Raw genomic sequence first — 25,293 nt, 5'->3', positions numbered from 1 at the left:
CCTACTCACCAGTTAGTAATCTTTGGAAAAAACACTCAAATATGCACTTTGGGTATCACTATTTCCAGTACAGTGAGATAAAATCTTGTTAAGTGAAGATGCCTTTGTACTACTAAAAATAATCTCTTATTTTCATTTTCGGTAAATCTATCACACAATGAATTAATGTTACTCCAAACACTGTCAAAGTAAAGTTTGATAGTTTGTGTTTTTCTTATATTTTAGGCTTATGCAAACTATTTTTCACTTTTTGGTTACAAGACAGTAATTTGGGATTAGGTAAACATAGATTAAGAAATTTAACAGTTAAATTTTCATTTTTTCATACTTCATTATTTAAAGACAAAGTTATCCTTAAAACATATACCCTGACAGAAAAGACATCTGACAAACAAAACTCATAATCTTCCACTTTCACATCTGCAAAAAATGTCTCAACAAACAGAAGTGAACAAGTATTGTAATAGCATATATCTATATATACAAGACTCCCTTATGTGCAAAAGTATGAGGAAAATGTGGATCAAACAAGACAAATGAGGTGGAAAAAAACTTTAAAACTCATCAAAATTGAGTTAAAGCAGAATTTGGGTGAAATTTGTGAAGAATACAAAACTGCTGCCTCGTTTTTAGGAAGAGCCACTCCATGATAACTCTACAGGAATAGCAAACTTAAAGAAAATACCCTCAAATTTGACAAATAATGCACCTGATTGTCAGGAAAAGATGTATCTGGAGTGTTCATCTAATGTATTCCTAATATTTCCTGTTTAAAAATAGTGCAGCCTCATAAATGTCTTTTGATCTCATTTATACTCTTGGTCTCCAGAATTTGCTTGCCAGTCATCTTCTGATTTTTATTTAAATGAAAATAAAGTATACTGTGAAAATAGTAACAAACCAGACACAGAACATGGTTTTAACATAGACCAGGAGAATTTTATAATGACACAAAAAGTACAAAAGCAAGGAACCCAGAAGTAGTTACCATTGAAATGAAAGAAGACCAAGAGTGTTAATAGGTACATGATGAAAAAATCGCCAACATAACATTAATTGCAAATTGGACATCAGAAATGTGCCTCAGTTTAGTGATCCAACAAGCCTTTTAGATTCGTGGCTTACCTGCTCCAGAGAAATTAAGTATGTGAGAAAAAAAACCATAGTGTTTCTGTTGTTACAGACACTTAATAAGAATACAAAACCAATACAGAACTTGTTCCAGAAAACATTATATCATAATTACAGTACAAATAACTATAAAAGAATAGAACTTGGATTAGAAAATGTGCATTCTTCACCACCACACAGTGACAGAGCATCAAAAGTACATCTAGAAGAACAATTACAGCACAATTTACAAAGATTTAAGAATGAGGCACGCATATTACAACTAGAGTTCCAGCCCTTGTGGCTGCTTTCATGGTCTGATGTTGAGTGCCTGCAGCTTTTCCAGGTGCACAGTATGAGCTGTCAGTGGATCTACCTTTTGGGGTCTGGAAGATGGTTGCTGTCTTCTCACAGCTCTTCTTAGAAAGAAAAAAGAAAAGTTCAGAAAGATTTATAGGGTCACTTGCTGCTACTCGTTTTTTTTTTCTCTTGACCAATTATTTGGTGCATTCTAATTTTTTTACTTATGAAAAGCTCTTATGTAAAATTGGGTTATCTATATACATAATTGTGTGTAGAAATAGATTATTTCTCAATTTAAATGATAGGAGTTCAGGAAAACATTCTATAATGTTCATTACTTAATCAACCCAAGTCTGTCTGTCCATTTTACAAGTGGCAATAGGGACTGGGAAAAAACTAATCTATTCTATATCATGGATATAGACACTTGTAAACTAGGGTTAGCCTATAGGAAATTGCTTAAAAATTTAGTAAGCTCTAGGGTTTAATTTTTCCTTATTGACTTAAAGATGAATTGCACTTACTTAAAGTGGGAAATCAGTGCGAAAAAAGCAATGACTGAGAAGTGCTATAAAAATGTATCTGTCCTTGAGAGTTGGAATAAATATTCATGGGCAAAGGAATCTGTATGTTGTGCTTTCAGGTGTGCAAGTTGATCCATTTAACTCAATGTTAAGGCTCATAATTTCATCATGACAACCTTAAGTATGTTTGAAAACAAATGTATATAGATATCTCCATCTATTTTTTAATCACAACTTCCACATGTTTCTGTTAAAGCAGATCTTAATGTGATTTTGTTTAATAGAGCATAGGTTTTAGCATGTATAACTTTATTATGTCAGTACCATGGACTCTCAGCCAAAAATTTAGTATTTGACTCCAAAGTAGAAACCTGATTTCGTACATCGAGTTTTAAAGATGGACAAAAATCTGGTGATGTTCACCTTAAAAAGTAAAAGTAGATGAGGCCTCTCAGCCCCTTCTGAGGCATTACGTTACTTTCCCAGAGTTACACTTTTAATTCTTCTGATTAATTTGATGAATTTATCGGTAATTTATCTGATTCAGCATTATGAAACAGTATTATCAGGTATTGTGCAATAAAATGCTAGAAAATGCCAGGGGCTTTAGATGAATCATTTAATCTTTTTTGATAATGGGGCCAAAGTAGATAATTACTTACACTGTATATCCTCCAGCTATAAAATGTCATGGTTACTGAATGTGAAATTTGGGAAGCATCTCATTTTCCAGAACTCTAAAGTAGCATCTCAGCAGTTTCACTCTGCTTCTTTTGTGGTTTCAAATTTTGGTTCTTGTACTTCAGCAAGCACCTTCACATTTTCGATATCCTAGGATCCAAAGGGAAAAAGTAAAATAAAAGACAGTGGGAAAAGAAAGCATACCGCAGAAAGGGGAAAGCTTCCTTTCTGTTCTTGAAGCCCCACAATGTCACATCCTCTAAATCTGGCCGTTTAGTGTAAACTCCAGGAGGTAAAGATAGAAGAGGACAGATTTGATGGCTTTGTCTTTTTATTTCTCTATTTCTGCTCATCACAAGGGCACCAGGGGGTGAAAATGTATATTAGACAGCAGTGGGAATAAAAGCACAAATTTGGAATGGGCCCATTTTGAAAGTTTTGAAAATTTTATTCACTCAGAAATAAATCAGACTTTATATGAATTTCAATAAAAATTATAATATAACATATATATAATGAAAAAGTAAGCACAAGGTATTTTATCATGTCATGACTAATATGACAGACTGAGTCAAGTGATTAAATGAATGAACACAAAAAAGTTATTTCTATTGGATAAAATAATGACAATTATTCTCAGTATGAAACTTTCATTGAAGGTTGAAGAAAAAATGAAGAAATGCAGAAATAAGAAAACGGAAGTGTCAAGAAACGTACATGCTGATGACAGTGACAATTATAATGATGATGTTGATGAATTAATTCACAAAATAAAGAACAGAAAACCTGGTAATCATCAATTTCCCGAGGAGGAGAATGACGAGTTTGATAGGTAATCCTGTAGCAATTTAACAGCAGATCATTGTTAATTGTACTATAAAATGAATTCTAATTTGGGTTAATATCTACGATTAACAAATTTTATACTTTTATGAGGAATATTCTGCCTTGCCTGGTAATCATAAAATGCAAATTAAGAAGCAATGAGATACGGTCTTTCCAATCATATTGATGTTTTATTTAAAAAATAACTAGACAAATATGAAGAAAGACATGCTCTTAGACACTGTTGCTAAATGAAATTGGTAAATCTTTATTGAAGGGTAGTTCAGTAGCAAGCATCAAAATTTTAAATATGTCATTTCGTTAACCTGACAGCTTTACTTCTGGGTCTAGATTCTACAGGAAAATATGAGTTTACTCATACACACAAGCAGTTAAGGTCATTAATTATGTATTTGTTACATATATGATATACAGTATATCTTCTATATCATATATATAACATGCAATAGGCCAACATATATATGTGTGTGTATATAGTTATTTCTTTATATGAAATTGTTGCATGCATACATATGTATGGTAAGAACTTTCATTATAGCATTGTCATATCAAAATGTTTGAGATTGTGTAAAAGTCTATTAATTAAAGGAAATAAATAGTCATATCCATAAAATAATGTACTATGCAACCCTCTTATAAAAATGAAGTTCCATTTATAGTGTAGTGATTATTTCACCAGTAAAGTATCTTTAAAGCATTTGGTTTGATAACACATCTTGTATTAGTCTATTTTCATACTGCTGTAAAGACATTACCTGACACTGGGTAATTTATAAACAAAAGAAGTTTAATTGACTCACAGTTCCTCCTGGCTGGGGAAGCCTCAGGAAATTTACAATCATGGCAGAAGGCAAAGGAGAAGCAAGCACCTTCTTCACAAGGTGGTAGGAGAGAGTGAGAGCAAGGAAGTGCCACACTTTAAAAACATTAGCTCTTGTGAGAACCCACTCACTATCACAAGAACAGCATGGGGGAAACAGCTTCCATGATCAAGTCACCTCCCACCAGGTCTCTCTTCTGACAGGTAGGGATTACGATTTGAGATGAGATTTTGGTGGGGACACAGCACCAAACCATATTATTCCACCCCTGGCCCGTTTCAAATCTCATGTCCTTTTCACATTTCAAAACCAATACTGCCTTCCCAACAGTGCCCCCAACGTCTTAACTCAGTCAAGCATTAACCCAAAAGTCCAAGTTCAATGTCTCATCCGAGACAAGGATGTGAGCCTGTGAAATCAAAAACTAGTTAGTTAGTTCTAAGATACAGTGGGGGTACATGCATTGGGTAAATGTTCCCATTCCAAACGGGAGAAATTAGCCAAAACAAAGGTGCCATGGGCCCCATGCAAGTCTGAAACTCTACTTGGCGGTCATTAAATCTTAAAGCTCCTAAATGATCTCCTTTGACTCCATGTCTCACATCCAGGGCACACTGATGCAAAATGTGGGCTCCCATGGCCTTGGGCAGCTCTGCCCCTGTGGCTCTGCAGGGTTCAGCCCTTGTGGCTGCTTTCATGGTCTGATGAGTGCCTGCAGCTTTTCCAGGTGCACAGTATGAGCTGTCAGAGGATCTACCTTTTTGGGGGTCTGGAAGATGGTGGCCGTCTTCTCACAGCTCTTTGAGGCAGTGCCCCATTGGGAACTCTTTGTGGAGGCTCCAACTCCACATTTCCCTTCTGCACTGCCCTAGCAGAGGTTCTTCATGAGGGCTCTGCCCCTGCAGCAGACTTTTGCTTGGACATCTAGGCATTTCCATACATCCTCTGAAATCTAGGCAAAGGTTCCCAAACCTCACCTCCTGTGTTCTGTGCACCTGTAGGCCTAACACCACATGGATGCTGCCAAGGCATGGGGTTTTCACTCTCTAAAGCAACAGCCTGAGCTGTGCCTTGGCTCTTTTTATCATGGCTGGAGCTGGACCAGCTGGGATGCAGGGTGCCATGTCCCAGGTCTGCACAGAGCAGCGGGGCCCTGGTCCCAACTCAAGAAACCATTTTTTCCTCTAAGGCCTCTGCGCCTGTGATGGGAGGGACTTCTGGGAAGATTTTTGACATGCCCTGGAGACATTTTCCCCATTGTCTTGGCTATTAACACTCAGCTCCTTGTTACTTATGAAAGTTTCTGCAGGAGGCTTGAATTTCTCCCCAGAAAACAGGTTTTTCTTTTCTATGACATAGCCAGGCGTCAAAGTTTCCAAACATTTATGGTTGCTTCCCCTTTAAACATAAGTTCCAATTCCAAACCATCTTTGTGACCACATGAATGCTTTTCAGAATAAGCTAGGTTACATCTTGAATGCTTTTCTGCTTAGAAATCTCTTTTGCCAGATACTTAAATCATCTCTCTCAAGTTTAAAGTTTTACAGATCTCTAGGGCAGGGCAAAATGCCACTAGTCTCTTTGCTAGAGTATAGCATGAGTGACCTTTACTTTAGTTCTCAATAACTTCCTCATCTTCATCTGAGACCATGTCAGCCTGGACCTCATTGTCCGTATCACTGTCAGCATTTTGGTCAAAACCATTCAGCAAGTCGCTAGGAAATTCCCAACTTTTCCATCTTCCTGTCATCTTCTGAGCCCTCGAAACTGTTAACCTCTGTGCGTTACCTACTTCCAGTCTCTTCCACGTTTTCAGGTTATCTTTATAGTAGTACCCCACTCTGCAAGTACCAATTCTCTTAAGCAAATTTTGTCAGAATACAATACTGTATGATCTTAATACTTGTAGTGTTTACTGAGTTAGAAAAGGAAGCTACATGCTACATTGGCACTTTACTTTGTTACCAACAGAATCGTTAGTTATAAAATTGTTGTTTTTCTCAATGCAAAAGTGCTCAAATATTGGACCTTTATAATAATCTGAATATTGCCAAGGGATTGCACATGGGGATCCATATTTTATATAAATATTTACAATATTGCTAAACATTATCGAAGTATATCAAAGGACCTTTGATCTACCAAGCCAGGAGTTGGCCAACTTTTTATGTAAAGAACCAGATAGTAACAATTTTAGGCTTTATGGACCAGAGGGTCTGTGTTGTTGTAGTCCAACATCTTTCATAGACAGTAAATGAATAGGTGTCACTGTCACTCAATAAATGAATTACTGTCATTCAATAAATGAATAGGTTTCATTGTCATTCAATAAAAGAACAGGTTTCACTGTTACAAAAAAAAAACACAGACTGGTAGTAGGCTGAATTTGGCACACACTATTAATTTGCTGACCTGTGTGCTTAAAACCAAGGTGCTGCCAATACAGTGTATTTCCTGTTTAGAGGCACTCTCAATGCATGTCATTACTCTTCCTTTGAAAAGTATGCACCACACCGTATTTTTCAATAGTGACTTCATATTGTATAATTGACAAAAATTAAGTTTCAAAATAAGCTATTTCTGCATTGTCACTTTTTATTCTTGTTACAGAATTGAGTGTTTTAGTATGACTAATTGCTTTGTGTATTTGATGAGTATAAAATGTCTCAGAGTTGGGTGAGTTTTCTCACGTAAGAAATACTGTCCTCGAAATGATTAGTCTTTCTGTGGTCTTTATAAGCATGAGCAAAATGATAATCACTTTCATATAATCTAGAAATGCTCAAGGGGACTTCTAGTTCTATAATTTTATGGCTTTATTCATTTATACCATGGTCTGGCTTATAAAAATGCCATATGTATATAATTTTTAAAATGCTTAAGGTGTTAAAACATACTATGTAATCATCATAAAAGGATTGGGAAATACAGCTGAACAAGAAGAAAATTAGGTCATCCACGATAATGCCACTTACGTATGATGTCCTTGTAATTGAGCCGTCTGTACTCATGGACTCAACCTTCCCTTCCATTCACTCTTGAACTCACTGCCGTAACTTTCACTCTCACCGCTCCTCCAAAATTGTTTTCTTAAGCTTGTCATTTTTTCACTGTAATACATCTAGAAATAATTTCTTAGATCTCATTTTATTTAACCTGTCAGCAATATTTGACCCCATGGAGAACTTTCTCCACCGTATCACTTTGTTCACTTGGCTTTCAGAATGTCACTCACTCACCTAGATTTTCCTCCTGCCTTTCTAGTTGTTTTAGTTGTGACATTAGGTTGTTAACTTGAGATCTTTCTTTTTGATGTGGGCATTTAGCTTCATCCCTGTGATGCAAGGTTGTTTCAGCATGTGCAAATCAATAGGCCAGGCACAGTGGCTCACGCCTGTAATCCCAGCACTTTGGGAGGCTGAGGTGGGCGGATCATGAGGTCAGGAGATCGAGACCATCCTGACTAACACGATGAAACCCTGTCTCTACTAAAAATACAAAAAATTAGCCAGACGTGGTGGCAGACACCTGTAGTCTCAGCTACTCAGGAGACTGAGGCAGGAGAATCACTTGAACCCGGGATTTCTGTTTATTATTGAGATAATCACATCTCAATAGATTCAGAATTGTCTTTTGATGAAATTCAACATTTATGTTAAAAACTCTCAACTAGTTATTGAACTAACATACCTCAAAATAATAAGAGCCATATATGACAAACCCACAGCAAACGTCATACTGAATGAGCAAAAGCTGGAAGCGGTCCCCTTGAAAAGTGGCAGTAGACAAAGATGCCCTCTCTCACCACTTCTTTTCAACGTAGTATTGTAAGTTCTGGCCAGGGTAATCCATCAAGAGAAAGAAATAACGGGCATCCAAATAGGAAGAGAGGATGTCAAACTATCTTAGTTTGAAGATGACATGATCCTATACCTAGAAAACCACATAGTGTGAGCCCAAAATCTTCTTAAGCTGATACAACTTGAGGAAAGTCTCAGGATACAAAATCAATGTGCAAAAATTACTACCATTCCCATAGACCAGCAATAGTGAAGAGCCAAACCAAAAATGAACTCTTAAAATTGCCACCAAAACAACAACATAAAAACCTAGGAATATAGCTAAGTAGAGAGAGGAAAGATCTCTACAAGGAGAACTACAAAACACTGCTCAAAGATAGAGTTTGAGACCAGCCTGGCCAACATGGTGAAACCCCATCTCTACTAAAAATACAAAAATTAGCCGGGTGTGGTGGCAGGCGCCTGTAATCTCAGTTACTCGGGAGGCTGAGGCAAGAGAGTTGCTGGAACCCAGGAGGCAGAGGTTGCAGTGAGCAGAGATCATGCCATTGCACTTCAGCCCAGGCCGACAACAGCAAGACTCCATCTCAAAAAAACAAACAAACAAAAAAGTCATACTGCCCAAAGCATTTCGTAGACTCAATGCTGTTCCTATTAAACTACCATTGACGTTCTTTACAGAACTACAAGAAACTATTTTAAAATTCATAGGGAACCAGAAAAGGGTGTGAATAGCCAAGGCAGTCCTCAGCAAAAAGAACAAAGCTGGAGGAATCACACTACCTGACTTCAAACTATACTACAGAGTTACAGAAACCAAACAATATGGCACTGGTTCAAAAACAGACACATGGACCAGTTGAACAGAATAGAGAACCCAGAAATATGACCACACACCTGCAACTCTCTGATCTTCAACAAACCTGACAAAAAGCAACAAGGACAGGACCGTATTTAATAAATGGTGCCGGGATACCTGGCTAGCCATATGCAGAGGATTGAAATTTCACCCTTTCCTTACACCATAAACAAAAATCACCTCAAGATGGATTAAAGATTTAACTGTAAAACCAAAAACTATAAAAACCCAGGAAGACAATCTAGGCAATACCATTCTGGACAGAGGCACCAGCAAAGATTTCATCATGAAGATGCCAAAGCAATTGCAACAAAAGCAAAAATGGACAAATGGAATCTAATTAAACTAAGGAGCTTCTGCACAGCAAAAGAAACTCATCAGACTGAACAGACGACCTCCACAAGGGAAGACGTTTTTGCAAACTATGCATCTGGCAAAGGTCTGATATCTAACATCTGTAAGAAACTTAAATACAAGAGAAAACCCCATAAAAAGTGGGCAAAGGACATGAATAGATACTTTTCTTTTTTTCTTTTTCTTTTAGTCTGGCTCTGTGTCCCAGGCTGGAGTGCAGTGCCGTGATCTCGGCTCACTGCAACCTCCCCATCCCAGGTTCAAGTGATTTTCATGCCTCAGCCTGCTGAGTAACTGGAACTACAGGCATGGCCTACCACACCCTGCTAATTTTTGTATTTTTAGCAGAGATGGGTTTTTGCCATGTTGGTCAGGCTGGTCTCGAACTCCTGACCTCAGGTAATCTGCCCACCTTGGCCTCCCAAAGTGCTGGGATTACAGATGTCAGCTGCTGCCCCAGGCCAAGAACAGATACTTTTCAAAAGAAGACATACACAAGATCAACAAACATGGAAAAAAAGCTCAACTTCACTGATCGTTAGAGAAATGCAAATCATAACCGCTATTAACATGCCATCCAATACCAGTAAGCATGGCTATTATTAAAAAGTCCAGGCCGGGCATGGTGGCTCACGCCTGTAATCCCACCACTTTGGGAGGCCGAGGCAGATGAATCACAAGGTCAGGAGTTTGAGACCAGCCTGACCAATATGGTGAAACATCGTCTCTACTAAAAATACAAAAATTAACCTGGCGTGGTGGCACTCACCTATAATCCCTGCTACACAGGAGGCTAAGGCAGGAGAATTGCCTGCACCTGGGAGGCGGAGGTTGCAGTGAGCCAAGATCACACCACTGCACTCCAGCCTGGGTGACAGACTGAGACTCCGTCTCAAAAAAAAAAAGTACAAAAATAACAGATGCTGGTGAGGTTGTACAGAAAAAGGAATGTGTATACGCTGTTGGTGGGAGTGTATATTATTAGTTCAGCCATTGTGGAAAACAGTGTGGCATTTCCTCAAAGACAGAAGTACCCTAGCAATCTTATTACTGGGTATATACCCAAAGGAATATAAATTATTCTGTTATAAAGACTCATGCATGTGTTCATTGTAGTACTATTCACAATAGCAAAGACCTGGAATCAAAGTAAATGCCTATCACTCATAGACTGGATATAGAAAATGTGGTACATATATACCAGGAAATATTAGGTAGCCATAAAAAATGAGATCATGCCATTTGCTGGAACATGGATGGATCTGGTGGCCATTATCCTTAGCAATTTAACACAGTAAAAGAAAACCAAATACCACATGTTCTGTCTCAAAAATGAGAGCCAAATGGTGAGAACACATAGACACATCGATAGGAGCAAAACACACTGGCACCTTTTGGAAGGTGGAGAGTGGAGGATGAGTGGAGGGAAAGGATCAGGAAGAATAACTAATGAGTACTAGGCTTAATACGTGTGTGATGAAATAATCTGCAACAAACCCCTGTGACACAAGTTTACATACATAACAAACCCGCAGTTGTACCACTGAACTTAAAAAAAATGTCAAGGTTAAAATCTTATTTTTAAAATATTGCAAGATTCAGAAATTATTACTTATATTCAGAAATGGAAAGATAATATGAATTCATCTGCTATCATATTACTTGAAAATAAATATTACTTTCATAGCATATTGTGAAACACATGTTTTGGAGCCAGAGTTCTTGGGTTTGAATGCTTAGTCTGCTATTGAACAGTTTTACGTGTTTGGGCAAGTTATGTGGCCTTTCTGTGCCTAGTTTCTTTCTTTATAAAATATCTAGTATGTTACCTACTTTACAGAATTGCTGGGAGGATTTAAATGACTTAAATACATGTACAGTGTTTAGAATAGTGCATAGTACTTGCACAGTATGTCCCCAAAAGGCTAGCTAATGTTATCATTAAAAAAGGGATTCTGTTACATAAGTAATATTTATCAAATAGGTTTTAGTACCAGTAAAACTGTGTTTGTATTGAAAAGGGCGATGAGAGAAAACCCCAAGATACATATTTTTCTATCAAATACTGCAAATAACATGTTTTTTTCTGTCTTTGATTATCAGAAAGCTTGATTTAAACTTAATTTTTTGATACTAGTATATTTCATTTGTCCTATAGTGCTACCGTTTCCATTTATAGTTTTTCCCCTTGTAAAAAAAATTGTATTTTGCATCACCTGTAAAAACATTACCTGTAAACATTGTAAATAAGAGAGAGAAACTACAAACACAGAGGTTTTACATAAAAAAGTTTTAGATATTCTTTGTATTTTACATATTTACTATTTGCCTGATCGGAATTTTTTGTTTTTTTTTTTATTTAGGCTTGCAAGGAAAACCTTTAATGAAAAGAGCAAGGTATTATAAAAGTAAATTGTCAAGAATGTCGTTGAAAATACCTTAAAAAAGATCATGGTAAAAAACAGAAAATCTTTTGCTGTAAAGACATTGACTTTGATAAAGCAGCGGTAACCATTCATAAAAGCGCCCTTTTAACCAAAGTCAGTTATTTTAAGAAGTACCTGTGTTTTTGCTCATGTAAAAAGATGGATAATTCCCACTGATGTGTATTTAGTATATGCTATAAATATTTTGAGGGCATTTTGAAACAGTTTTATTTATTTTATAGGTTAAAAGCCAAATATATTTCAGGGATGACCTTAATGACATAAGTGAGTCATCTGAAAAAACCTCAGAGGATGATGAGTTGCCTTACTCTGATGATAAGAATTTTATGTTACTCATTGAACAACGTGGAATGGACTGTAAAGGTAGGACCAATGCATGAATATAAGGCTCTTTCCCTATCCTATAGTAATGTATGCACATATTGCTTAGCACTGTACCATAGAACACTGATGTGTTATAGGGATGTTCATCTCGGAAATATGCTTCTTGTGAACATAGAATGAGAACTACTCTATCTTGTATACTCTTAGCCAAAGAGCTGTGATCATTCCACTGTACCTTTCTCAGTGTGAATGACACTCCCAATCTATTTGTTGACTCTGCTTCTCTTCTATGCCTTTACCCAGGGTCAGGTTGTCATTATCTCGTACCTGGAATACTGTGATAACCTTATAACTCTTTTCCCTACTGCCCCACCTTCCAAAACCATGGTCTATTCTGCAATCATAATTATATACATTTTTAAAATTCACATCTGATCATGTTACCTGCTTGCTTAACACCCAACTGCCACTTGTCATTGCTATAAGGTAAAGATGACAATGCTCTAGCTTTATACTGCTTCATTTCATACCCTTGTTTCTCTCTGTCTCACAGCCAGTGCCCCAGGTGTTTGCTCCTACAATCAGTAGCTTCAGTGAGGTATAACTGATACATGTTAAAGTGCACATATGTAAAATGTATAGTTTGATAAGTTTTGACAGATACATACACGTGTGAAACTGTCACCATAATCAAGATAGTTATCCATAACCCACAAAAGTGTCCTATGCCGCTTTATGTCCCCTTTTTAGAAAAAGCTGCCAAATTGTTTTCAAAAAAAGTGTACCATTTCTATCTGATCAGCACAACAGGACAGTTGCAGTTACTGTGTTGTCACACTCAGTATTGCAGTATTTATTTGTAGCCATTCTTATGGGTGTGGTTAATATGCATGATCCTAATGACTAAACATGTTCACCTCATATACATAAACTTTGTTTCATGCACAAAATTATTAAAAGTATTTTTTTAAAATTATCATCTGTCTTTGTCAAATAGTATTTTGTGTTTAGACTTGGGTCCTATCACCAAGATATCTCATTATGTAGATGCAAATATTCCAGAATCCAAAACCTGAAACACTTCTGGTCCCAAGCATTTTTAATAAGGGGTATTCATCCTGTACCAGTGGCCAAGTGTTTTGGTTACTGTTGATGTATGATAATTGTTGAAGCTGATTTTTCTGTTCTTCGTTGTGTTTTGCCTATGCTAGATTTTGCATTTCCGCATGAACTTTAGAATCAGCTTGTCAATTTAAAAGAAATTTAGAATCACCTCGTCATTTAAAAATGTCCAACAAGTGCTGGCTTGTTGGACATTAGGTTAGAATTGTGTTGCATTTATAGATTAATTTATGGAGAATGGACATCTTAACAATAATGAATCTTCCTACTCTTTAAAAAAATGGATGTCTGCATTTATGTAAGTCATATTTAATTTTTCAGTAATATTTTGTAGTTTTTAGTGTATACATCTTTCTATAGTTTATCAGATTTATCTCTGTTTCAGTTTTTGATGTAGTTGTAAATCATATGCTTAAAAATTTAATCTGATTGTTTATCATGAGTGTATGGAAATACAGTTGATTTTTGTATGTTGGTTTTGCATACTTCAATCTTACTGAACTCACTTATTAGTCCTGTTACTAATACTACTCACTTATTAATTCTTGGTAGATTTGATCAGATTTTCTACATAGACCAAAGATTTTCAAACCTTTTCTTTCTCAAAGTACCCTCTTATTAAAGACTTGTGGCAAAAGGGGTTTCTGTTGTAGCTGATAGACTCTGCCATTGTAATATGAGAGCAGCCATAGACAACCTGTACAATTAATGAACACAGCTGTGCTCATTGACGAAGACAAGAAGCTGGCCCACAGGTTAGAGTTTACCCAAACCTATTGTGTGGTCATGGTTGTGTACAAAGACAGTTTTATTTATTTTTTCAACTGGGATGACTTTTATTTCTTTTTCTTGCCTGACTGCGCTAGCTAGAATCTTCAGAACAATGCTGCATAAAAGCAGTGAAAGCAGACATTCCTGTGTTGTTCTTCATCTTCTGGAGAACATATTCAGTTTTTCACCATGATACATGTTAGCTGTAGGTTCATCATAGATGTTCTTTATCATGCTGAAGAAGGTCCCTGGGTTCTTATTTTGCTGAGACTTTTTCATTTTTACAAAATCAGAAATGAGTGTTGAATTGTATCAAATGCCTCTATCTGTCGAGATGATTCTGTGGATCTACTGTTTTCCGTTGTTAATCTGGCAAATAACTGATGTTTGAATGTTAAGCCAACCCTGCAGTCCTGGGAAAAAAACCCATGTGTTTATGATGTATTGTCCTTTTATTATACTGTTGGATTCAATTTGCTAAATAAGTTATGATAAAGTCTTTATTGGTTTATTATAAAGACTTTATTTATTTGGCCAGTTTTATGTTCACAGCAAAATTGAGAGGAAGGTACAGAGATTTTTCAAATACCTTCTACCTGCACACATATGTAGCCTCCCTCCTTATCAGTAACCCTCCCCATAGTGGTACAGTTGCTATAATGGATGAGCCTACATTGGCACATCAGAATCACCTGCAGCCCGTAGTGTGCATTGTACACTGGTGCTATATACATCGTATGGGTTTGGTCTTAAGGTACACTGACATGTATGCGTGTCATATACATTATTTTCACCTCCCTAAAAGTCCTCAGTACTCTGTCTGTGTATCCTTTCCTGGTGTCCCTCATCCTCTGGCAGCCACTGATCTTTTTACCATATCCATAGTTTTACATTGTCCAGAAAGTCATATAGTTGGAATCATACAGAAAGTAGCCTTTTTAGGCCGGGCACGGTGGCTCACGCCTGTAATCCCAGCACTTTTGGGAGGCCGAGATGGGTGGATCACCTAAGGTCAGGAGTTCAAGACCAGCCTGGCCAACATGGTGAAACCCTGTCTCTACTAAAAATACAAAAAGTAGCCGGGTGTGGTGGCAGGCGCCTGTAATCCCAGCTACTCAGGAGGCTGAAGCAGGAGAATTGCTTGAAGCTGGGAGGCAGAGGTTGCAGTTAGCCAAGCTTGCGTCATCGCACTCCAGTCTGGGAGACAGAGTAAGGCTCTGTCTTAAAAAGAAAAAAGAAAGTAGCCTTTTTAGGTTGGCTTGTTTGACTTGGTAATATGCATGTATGGTTCCTTCATGTATTTTCATGGTTTGATTTGTCATATCTTTTTAGCATGGAGTAATATTCCATTGTTTGGCTGTTTAACCACAGTTTATTCATTCACGTATTGGAGGATGTCTTGGTTGTTTCACAAATTGGTTCAATTTTTACATTCATGCTCATGAGGGAGTTTTTTTTATTGGTAATACCATTGTCTGGTTTTGGTTCAGGGTAATGCTAACATTAAAGAGTGAGTTGGGATGTACTCTTTTTTGTTTCTTTTTGGAGAGTCAGTGTTGAATTGTTTATTTCTTCTGAAAATGTTTAGTGGAGTTCACTGCCATAGCTAGTTGAGTTTGAATTTCTTTTGCTAGGACAGTCCTCAGCTATGACTGAAGTTTGTTTTTTAGATTTAGGGCAATTCAGGTTATTTATTCCTTCTTGGTTGAGATTTAGTAATTTTCCCTTTTAAGGAATTTGTTAATTTTATCTATTTTCTCATGTTTACACATAAAAATTATAATGTCACCTTGGTTTTTTTTTGTATCTGTACGGTCTATAATCATGTGACATTACTCATTTCTGAAATTAGTAATTTGTGTCTTCTCTTCTTCCTGATCAGCCAGGGTAAATAGAGATTTCTCACATTTATCAATCTCCCAAAGTGTTTGGTGTTGCTGATCTTCCTTTTTTTTTTTTTTTTTTTTCTAAACCAGTAGTATAACAAAATACCATAGACTGGGTAGCTTATAAACAGTAGAAAATGATTTCTTACAGTTCTGGAGTCTGTAGAGTCCAAGGTCAAGGTGCTGTCATATTTGCTGTGTGGTAAGGAACCTTCCTGGATCATGCATGTGTTCTTTTTCTCTGTGTCCTCACATGGCAGAAGGGGCGGAGGAGCTCTCTGGGGTGTGTTGTGTAAGAACACTAATCCCATTCATGAGGGCTTGGCTCTCATGATATGACTACCTCTAAAAATCCGCCCTTGTGATTAGGTTTCAGCATATAAACTTTTGAGAACACAAACATTCAGACCACAGCAGGTGGTTTTGTTTTTTATCCCTCTGCTTGCTTTGGGTTTAATTCTCTGATTTTATTTTATTATTTATTTATTCATTTATTTATTTTCATTTTCTTAAGATAGAAGTCAGGGTTATTGATTTGAGACTCTTCTACTATTGACATTTAGTGCTAAAAATTTGTATTTAAGTGAAGTTGTTGCTGCATTCTACAAACCCTGATATGTTATTTTTTCATTTTGATTCAGTTCAAAATATTTTCTTTTTTCATCATCTCTTTGAACCAGTGTTATTTAGATGTGTATTTCTTAGTTTTCATGTATTTGAGTATTTCTTAGCATTATTTTTGTTATTGGTTTCTAATATCATTGATTTGTGGTCAGGATATGTACTTTGTATGACTTACATTCTTTTTACTTAATCTTTTTAATGAGATTTATTGTATGGCCTAAAATATTGTCTGTTTTGGTAAGTGTTCCATAGGTACTTGAAAGGCATAGTGTTGTTTAAGTCTGCTCTATTCTTGCTAATTTTCTGCCTCCTTGTTCTATCACTTCCTGAGTAAAGGGTATCGAGACCTCAGATTACTTAGAAATTGTCTATTTCTTTTTATAGTTCTATCTACTTTGGCCTCATGTATTTTGAATTTCTTATGTTATTAGGGGCATAAACATTTAGGACTATTATATCTTCTTGATTAACTGAAACTTTTATCATTATGACATGATCTTATTTATTGCTGGAAATTGTTTTGCTATGAAATCTACTTTGATATTAATTGAACCATTTCTCCTCAGTAGTCTTCTGTCAAGTGTTAGCATGTATCTTTTTCTATTCTTGCAGCCGATTTGTGTCTTTACATTTAACGTACATTTCTTATAGACAGCATGTAATTGGGTATTGCTTTCTTATCGAATCTGGCAGTCTGCATTTTAATTGAGGCTTGTAGACCAGTTTCATTTATAATGTGATATTCAATATAGTTAAGTTGGTCTGTCATTGTGCTGTTTGATTGCTGTTAGTCTCGCTGTTATTTGTTCCCCTTCTTTTTCTGCTTTCCTTTAGATTAATCAGCTATTTTCTATGATTTAATTTCATATTTCTTTTTTGGTTTATTATATATAACTCTCTGTTTGCTATCTCAGTGGTTTATTTAGGATTTATAGTATATAATTTTAACCTATCACAGTCTACCTTCAAGTAATGTTATACCACATCATAGATGGTATAAGAAAATGACAATGGTACACTTTTATTTTTTTGTCCCAGGCAGTTCCTTCCTGGATCTATGGGAATATGGATTTTGCCAAGTTTAGAATGTTTTTGGCCAATTATTTTTCAATTTTCTTTTCTGACTTTGTTCCTTTCTATTTGGGGATTTATATATTAGTAGCTTGAAGGTTTCTCGTAGCTCATCATGACAAATTTACCATTGTGATCTGTGTTTATTTTCCTCCACTGTAGTTTTACCTCTGACATTGTAATTTACATTTCTGCAAGTGTGGTTTGATTTTTAAAGAAATACCTTTCATGCCTCCAGTTATTGTCTCGAGCTTTGTTTGGGGTACAGTGATTTACTTATAAACAGAATTCTTTTTGTTCTTGCTTTTAGATTTTGAGTAATTTGCCACTCCTGAGGCAAGAGTTTTCAGATTATTTATTGTCCTGTGAAGTATGAGTGTTTTGGGCCTGGCTCTTGGGATTGGACCCTCTTCTGGGCACTTTGTGAACAGCAGGCTTGGTTTCTCCTCATCTTTTTCTATTGTGTCCCCCCACCGCTCACCACCCCTTCGTCTTAGGAAGTTTCCTAGCACACATCCATTTTTTTCATTATTCCACCAAATACTTTAGAGGGGACCTCTGCAGATCTCCAGGGTTTGTTTCCTCTGCTGCTTTCTCCTCTCCAGTGTTCTGTCCTGTGATTTCGCTCTGCTTTTGTTTTATCGGATTCTTAGCGTCACCGCCCCAGCTCAGGGAGTCTATGTCAGATTTTCTCGCTTTGTCATGGCCTGGAAGCTCTGTCAACAAAAGCAGCTCTGTCAACAAAAAGGCCTACATTTGTTTCCTGTGTTTTAGTGATGACCGTCTTTATTATCTGAAGACCACTGTGTTGAAAATCATTCTTTAATATATTTTGTCTGTTGTTTTTGGTTGTTTTGGGTAAGGAGGAAAATCAGCACCCGTTGCTCCCTCTTGGCTGGAAGCAGATTGCCGCAGAGCTCCAGCACCTGCAGCAGACTAGCCAGAGTGCTTTGCTTCCTCCTTGGCTCAACTGCTTCCTTCTCATTTTTTATTTCTCAGTGTATCCTTCTCTTCCTCAGGGAAATCTTCCCTGAGCCAAGTAAAGGTCATATTCTCTTACGTGACTAAAACAACTGTGTATTCTTATAGCTTCTATCTGAACTTGTAATTGTCACATTTTTGTCTGTGTTCTTTACTACACTTGAAGCTAAACAAGATCAGATGTGTTGTCTGTTTTATCTGAAGAGCTTTCTGAAATATTTTCCACATTGCAAGCACTTAATATGTACATGTTCATTCGGTGTATGAATGAGTGCCATGTTGAAATGCGTAGTCCTTTATATTTAAAAACCTACTCATGTATTTTATCTCTATTTTGTTTTCTCCCGGTTACAGATTTTGTTAGCCTGTTGAAAATCAAGGATGCAACAGCTGCATGTGAAAGATCAATAGAGGATAAAAAATGTTACTGTGAACGACTTAAAGTAAAATTTCAAAAAATGAAAAATAATATTAGCGTACTACAAAAGGTACTATCTGAAACAGACAAAACCAAATCACAGTTAGAGCATCAGAATCTTGAAAGGAAGAAAAAGCTCTGTAATTTGAGGTATCACATTCTAGTTTTAAAGAAATATTTGAACCATTTATACTAAGGATATGTAGGATAATTTTTGTAATAGCCGACTTACTTTTTAATAGAGAAAAAAACCTCCTAAAATTGTGGAACATGAAATTTTTGGGTTAAAAATCACAAGTTCTTAATTGTGAATACTTCTCTAATAATTGCATATTCCTTTAAATCATTATTTTAATGGCTATATAGAATTCCACCCTATGGAAATTTCATTATTTAATAAATTGAAATTGGGGGTTTTAATTTTTTGTATTAATGCTGTAAGAAACATCTTACGTATCCATAGTTTTGTACATCTCTATTTCTTTGGACAAATTTTTCAAAATAGAGCTATCTGGTCAGAGTAGAGGAGCTTTTTACAAGAGATCTTTGATTAATATTACTAAGTTGTTCTTAAGAAAGTTTACAATTTATAATTTGAGTATGAAATGTATACTTTTCTCCACCCAGAGTAATTATTTTTAAAATTAACCAGTTGTTTTTTTTTTTTTTGTCCTTTTGAGACAGAGTCTTGCGCTGTCACCCAGGTTGGAGTGCAGCAGTGAAATCTCGGCTCACTGCAGCCTCTGCTTCCAGGTTCAAGCGATTCTTGTGCCGCAGCCTCCCAAGTAGCTGGGATTACAGGCATACGTCACCATGCCTTTCTAATTTCTGTTGTTTTTTTTTAAAAGTAGAGATGAGGTTTTGCCATTTTGGCCAGACTGGTCTGAAACTCCTGACTGCCACTTACCTGCTGGCTCTGGCCTCCCAAAGTTCTGGGATTACAGTGTGAGCAAACATGCCTGGCCCGGTTTTAATATGCAGCGAATGTAAAGTAAAATGGAAAGTGATTACTGATTAGCTTAGTGAACATCTGTCTCTGCTACAGAGTTTAAATTAATTCAAACTTCTATGCGGAAGGCAGATATTATTCTTTGTTGTTTAAATATTAGATCTTGTCTTGTTTGAGAATGGATTTTAAAATTGTTTGTAAAATACATACTAATCGACAGAATAAGTCAAAAGTGTTACCAGAAAAAGAAACGTAAAACGTATGGGGTAACATCTTAGATTCCTTAGCTTAGTCTTGGATTATTGTCATCTGGAGATACATGTTGCGAGAAGGCATCTGAAGGTGCTATCTTACAATGTAAATCATGTTTAGGGATACCTGCAGTATTTCATGAAGATGAAAATTTATTTCTAGTGAAGGTATCAACTTGTTTATAAAAAATAACTTTTTTTAAATTAGCTAACTCTAAATGATTCACCCTGACTGAGGAGTAATTATTACCTTGTGAAGAAAAGGTAATTTTTAACTTGTAACTTTACCTAATAATTTTCAACATCCTTTTCCATAATATTTACTAGAATTACTAGTAACAGAAGCTAATCAATTAGCAAGATGTTCATTCCTTACTACCTTTCAATTTATAGGTCTTCTTTGGAAGACATCGAAGTGAGAAATTAACATGAAAACTAGAAAAAAAATATTCAAGAACATGGGCACTTTATTAGGATAATAAACCAGCATGTGAGTGTTTTGTTTTTAAAGGATTTTAAGATAAGTATATTTAACTACAGATTTATCTTACAAGAAGAAGAAGAAGAAAGAATAAAGGCTGAAGAGTTGTTTGAAAAAGATACAGAAGAGTTAAAAATAACGGAAGAGCAATATGTGACACAAACTGAAGTGAAACAACTTAAACTGGCTCTCAAATCATTGGAAGTGGAATTGAAGACTGTTAGAAGTAACTCAAATCAGGTAAATTAATGTTTGGTAAAATTTTACATTTCTAATTTTATTTTATTAATATTACTTAGAATATCCCTTTGACTTTATATATGTGATTTAGTTCTAAAACAAACCACAAATTTTATTTCATCTTAAAAATAAATGATACTTATAGCTACAATTATTTATTATAAGTCTTGGCTTCAAAGTTATATTTTATTTCAGCTCAAAGACCTTTGGAAAACAATGATATCCCATAATATATATACTTAGTGATATTTTGTTGGTAAGTAATTTGTTCCTAGTGACATAGTTCAGTGTAGTTTTCCCTATTTTGCATTAATTATGGTTTCAAACATTGTGAAAAGGAAATAAAAGTTATCATAATAGTACATAATCTCAGGATTTCCTAAGAAGAGCTTTATAAATTTCATCTTCTTTGGTGTTTTGAAAGAAAAGGTTTCTATTGTATTTGCATATCTACCCCATGGAAGTAACTGTGATCTGGTGGAGGAGCACTAGAAGCAGAGTCAGAGGACCTAGGAAAAATCCAGCAGCTTGCTTCTATTTTTAACCTTTCCCTGCAGAATTGTGATAACTAAATGAATTTATTGATGTATGCATACAAAAGTGCTTAGTACAATGCCTAGATCTGTCATTTATCAATACATGTCATTGTTAAAACTGACTCTAAAAATGTAAGAAAAGTAGAATTATCTACAAAATATTCACAGGAAGAAGAAACTTAAGGAATTTGGAAAATTTCATCTGTCCAGATATCTGTAGAGCTAAGGCTGTTACCATAGGGAAAATAAAGGTTAGACGTTAGTGTGTAAACCCAGTTTCTAAATGTAATCATAGTTATTAATCATTTATGTTTTTGGGTTTGTTGAAATTCAGTAAAAGCCTTTTTTAAAAAAAATCAGATTCTTAAAGAATTTCTAGTGGTTTCTTTTTTTTTTGCTTTCATAGATTCATTGTCTTCAAATACGTTTTTGAACTTTTGAGAATTTACGCTCTAAAAGGGTTGAGGTTTTGATTCAACTTTTTCTTTCCAGTTGGATATCCAGATGGCAACTCTTTCATTGTATAAACGTACAGGTTATTACTTATTTAGTTTCAGAAGAAATCATAATATGTCATTTTATTGGGTGCTAGTTGAAAGTTTTCTTTGTTTTATTTAGAATTCTCATACTCATGAAAAAGAAAGAGACCTGTGGCAGGAAAATCACTTGATTCGGGATGAAATTGCCAGACTTGGGCTGGAAATTGACACAATAAAACATCAGAACCAGGAAACTGAAAATAAATATTTCAAAAATATTGAAATTATAAAGGAAAACAATGAAGACCTTGAAAAGACTCTAAAGCTGGATGAGGAAACATTAACAAAAACAATAACCCGGTATAGTAAAGAGCTTAATGTTCTGATGGATGAGAATACAATGCTCAATTTTGAGCTAGAGAAGGAAAAACAAAGCAAGTCAAGACTGGAAACAGAAATGGAATCATACCGTTGTGGACTGGCTGCTGCCCTATGTGATCATGATCAATGTCAGTCATCAAAAAGAGACCTACAGCTTGCTTTCCAGAGCACAGTGAATGAATGGTGTCATTTACTAGAAAATAGGTATTCTCACATTCAGATTCTTTCTCAGCAACTTTCTAAAGCTGAGAGTACATCCAGTGGCCTGGAAACTGAGCTCCGTTATGAAAGAGAGGCTCTCAAAGAAAAGACGTTGGGTATAGAACACGTGCAAGGAGTCCTAAGCCGAACACAGTGTCGATTGAAGGACATTGAACACATGTACCAAAATGACCAACGAATTTGGGAAAAATACGTGAGAAAGCAGCAATCTGTAGAGGATGGACTATTTCAACTACAAAGCCAAAATCTGTTAATTCAACAGCAATGTAATGATGCTCATAAGAAAGCTGACAATTGGGAAAAAACAGTAATTAATATCCAAGCCAAATGTGAAGATACTGTAGAAGAACTTCAAGCTGAGTGTAGAAAGCTAGAAGAGAACAATAAGGGGTTGATGAAGGAATGCAGTCTTTTAAAAGAAAGACAATGCCAATATGAAAAAGAGAAAGAAGAAGGAGAAGTAAGTATCAATATTCATACCTAAAGTGTTATTTTGAAATTGATTCAATTAATTAGATTACTTTGACAGTTAATTCCAGATTTCCCAGATGAACTACAGTGTATTTCCTATTTTATAATTATTCTTCCTCAATAGCTTTTAATGTATCTTAGTTGGTATAATTTTATTTTTATTCATGTCAATTTGACTTAAATCTGAAAATAATTCAGTCTCAAATTATATATTGATACAACCATTCCATTCTTTAAAGACATCTTTCTTACATTATAATATGGGGAAAATGTGGTAAATGTTAGCCAAACCATGTTTGATTTAATCTTCCCACTGGCATTTATAACTTACTTTCGATTTTTCAGTCAAAAATATGGTCATAATTTTTATTTCAAGGCTCAATGACTCTCATTTGGCTATAAGGTTGTCCAGTACAAAGATCAGCTTAGCTGTCTGTGATTTATTAGTTTCACATTGGATCCTCATTTTTAGACTAATGAGGGGTGCTAGGAACGGTGGGAGTAGGGACGAGAGACAGCAGCCGGGGTCAGGGAGGGAAGTGGAAGCCAGGTGAACTAGAGCCTCTAAGGCCATTGGAATGTTAGTTTTCTTCTGAGATGGAAATCTATTGGAAGGATTTGAGCTGGTGACTGAATATGTGAGGAACTCTGAGGTTGATTTGAGCTGCTTCTTATAAAAAAGAGGGAAAACATTGCAGTGTAAAATTCACTGCCACCAGTCCCACCCACATACCTGTTTCTTTTTGAGACCTCAGAAGGTTTTTAAACATTGCACATTCATCAGTGCGCTGAATCTGTTGTATGAGTAACACAGCACCAGTTTGGCACAAAGATAACACCTTCTTTATCCTTAACTGGATTCAGTAATAAACAGGAATGTGTACACATGAGGAGGAGAAGAAGAATCAGTGTGTGGTGATATTTTTCAAAGTGTATATATTAGAGTTAAATATTATTAACAAAATTTAATAATAAGGTGATATGTAAAATGAGTAACAAAAATAACATCTTACCAGGTAGTCGTGAGACAGCTTCAAAGAGAAGTGGGTGATGCCCTGAACAAACAATTGCTGTCAGAGGCTATGCTAGAGATTTCATCACAACATCGTGTTAATTTAGAAGATGAGACACGAAATTCAAAAAAGAAATTAGGCCAGATGAGAAGTCAAGTATGTATGAAACTTAGCATGTCAACAGTTACTCTGTAGCTGGTTAAATAATATCAAGTGTTTCAGGACACTAGTTTCAGTGGAGAGCTTTCTTTTGTATTTTCATTATAATTATTTTTATTAAAATTTGGTTATAATACACCCATTTCTCAATCTCTGCCATGTTTTATAATTATAAATATTTTTCTTACACTATTTCCCTTTATGAAAGTTGAGAATTACACATCATTTCTCACAGAAGATTAGAGAATTCTTTTTTCTTTTTACAGTATATTTTTAGTGATTTTTTTCATTGCCACGTGGAGACAAGCCAGATTAATTCAGAGGATAATGTCTAATGGAATGTTTCAGAAAATTTTCTTTTTTTAATCTCTACTTTTCTGTGTGAATAAAGACTTGTGCTTACTTATTTCATGGGTTTCTGGTTAACTGGTACAGAAAGGCCATTCTGCAGAATAAATTAGTATTTTGATGAAAATCCTTACTCTGACTTTATATTGGGCTGTAGTCGTAGTCATATGACTATGGACAGTTAGCATTTGCCAGCATGTATGTGTCTACTTTCTCTTGTTTAAAACAAAAACAAAAAACTTTACAAATGGGGTTATAGAAGGTCAGCAAAGGGTAGGTTTGAGATGTTTGGGTGGGTCAAGTGGGCATTTTGACAACGTGGCTTCTCCTTTGGCATGTCAATGGACATCCCTGCATTTTAAGATGACACTTTTAAATAAATTCTCTCCTAATGATGACGTGAGCCCTGCCACTCAATAGGAGAATCTATCTATTTTAATTATTTTTCTGTTTATTTTAAAATTTTCTTGTGGTTTCCCTGGAAAGGAAAGATGATGCTTAGTTTTAAATGTTAAAAATGGGTCGAGCGCGGTGGCTCACGCCTGTAATCCAAGCACTTTGGGAGGCTGAAGCGGGTGGGTCACCTGAGGCCAGGAATTTGAGACCATCCTGGCCAACATGGTGAAACCCCATCTCTACTAAAAAAGATACAAAAATTAGCTGGGCATGGTGGTGGTGCATGCCTGTAGTCCCAGCTACTTGGGAGGCTGAGGCAGGAGAATCGCTTGAACCTGGGGGGGTGGAGGTTGCAGTGAGCCAAGATGGTGCCACTGCACTCCAGCCTGGGTGGCTGAGCAAGACTCCATCTTAAAAAAAAAGTG

At 35.9% G+C, this 25,293-nt stretch overlaps 1 protein-coding gene across 1 annotated transcript in view; it reads left to right on the top strand.

Moving 5' to 3' along the window:
* LOC101177316 (ankyrin repeat domain-containing protein 62-like) overlaps window positions 1-25,034 on the top strand; it is a 35,442-nt gene extending 10,408 nt beyond the window's left edge. The window contains exons 8-14 of the mRNA XM_030810769.1: window positions 3,278-3,450; window positions 11,662-11,695; window positions 11,967-12,108; window positions 18,879-19,092; window positions 20,683-20,863; window positions 22,018-22,941; window positions 23,969-25,034. Coding sequence (XP_030666629.1) covers window positions 3,278-3,450; window positions 11,662-11,695; window positions 11,967-12,108; window positions 18,879-19,092; window positions 20,683-20,863; window positions 22,018-22,941; window positions 23,969-24,160 — 1,860 coding nt within the window. The 3' untranslated portion in view covers window positions 24,161-25,034. The remainder of the gene's footprint in view (window positions 1-3,277; window positions 3,451-11,661; window positions 11,696-11,966; window positions 12,109-18,878; window positions 19,093-20,682; window positions 20,864-22,017; window positions 22,942-23,968) is intronic.
* Window positions 25,035-25,293: the final 259 nt, after the last annotated feature.

This window comes from Nomascus leucogenys, chromosome 4, assembly GCF_006542625.1.
Source record: "Nomascus leucogenys isolate Asia chromosome 4, Asia_NLE_v1, whole genome shotgun sequence".
Classification (NCBI taxonomy): domain Eukaryota; kingdom Metazoa; phylum Chordata; class Mammalia; order Primates; family Hylobatidae; genus Nomascus; species Nomascus leucogenys.
Note: the sequence above shows the minus strand (reverse complement) of the source record. Positions and strands in the feature narration are given on the sequence as shown.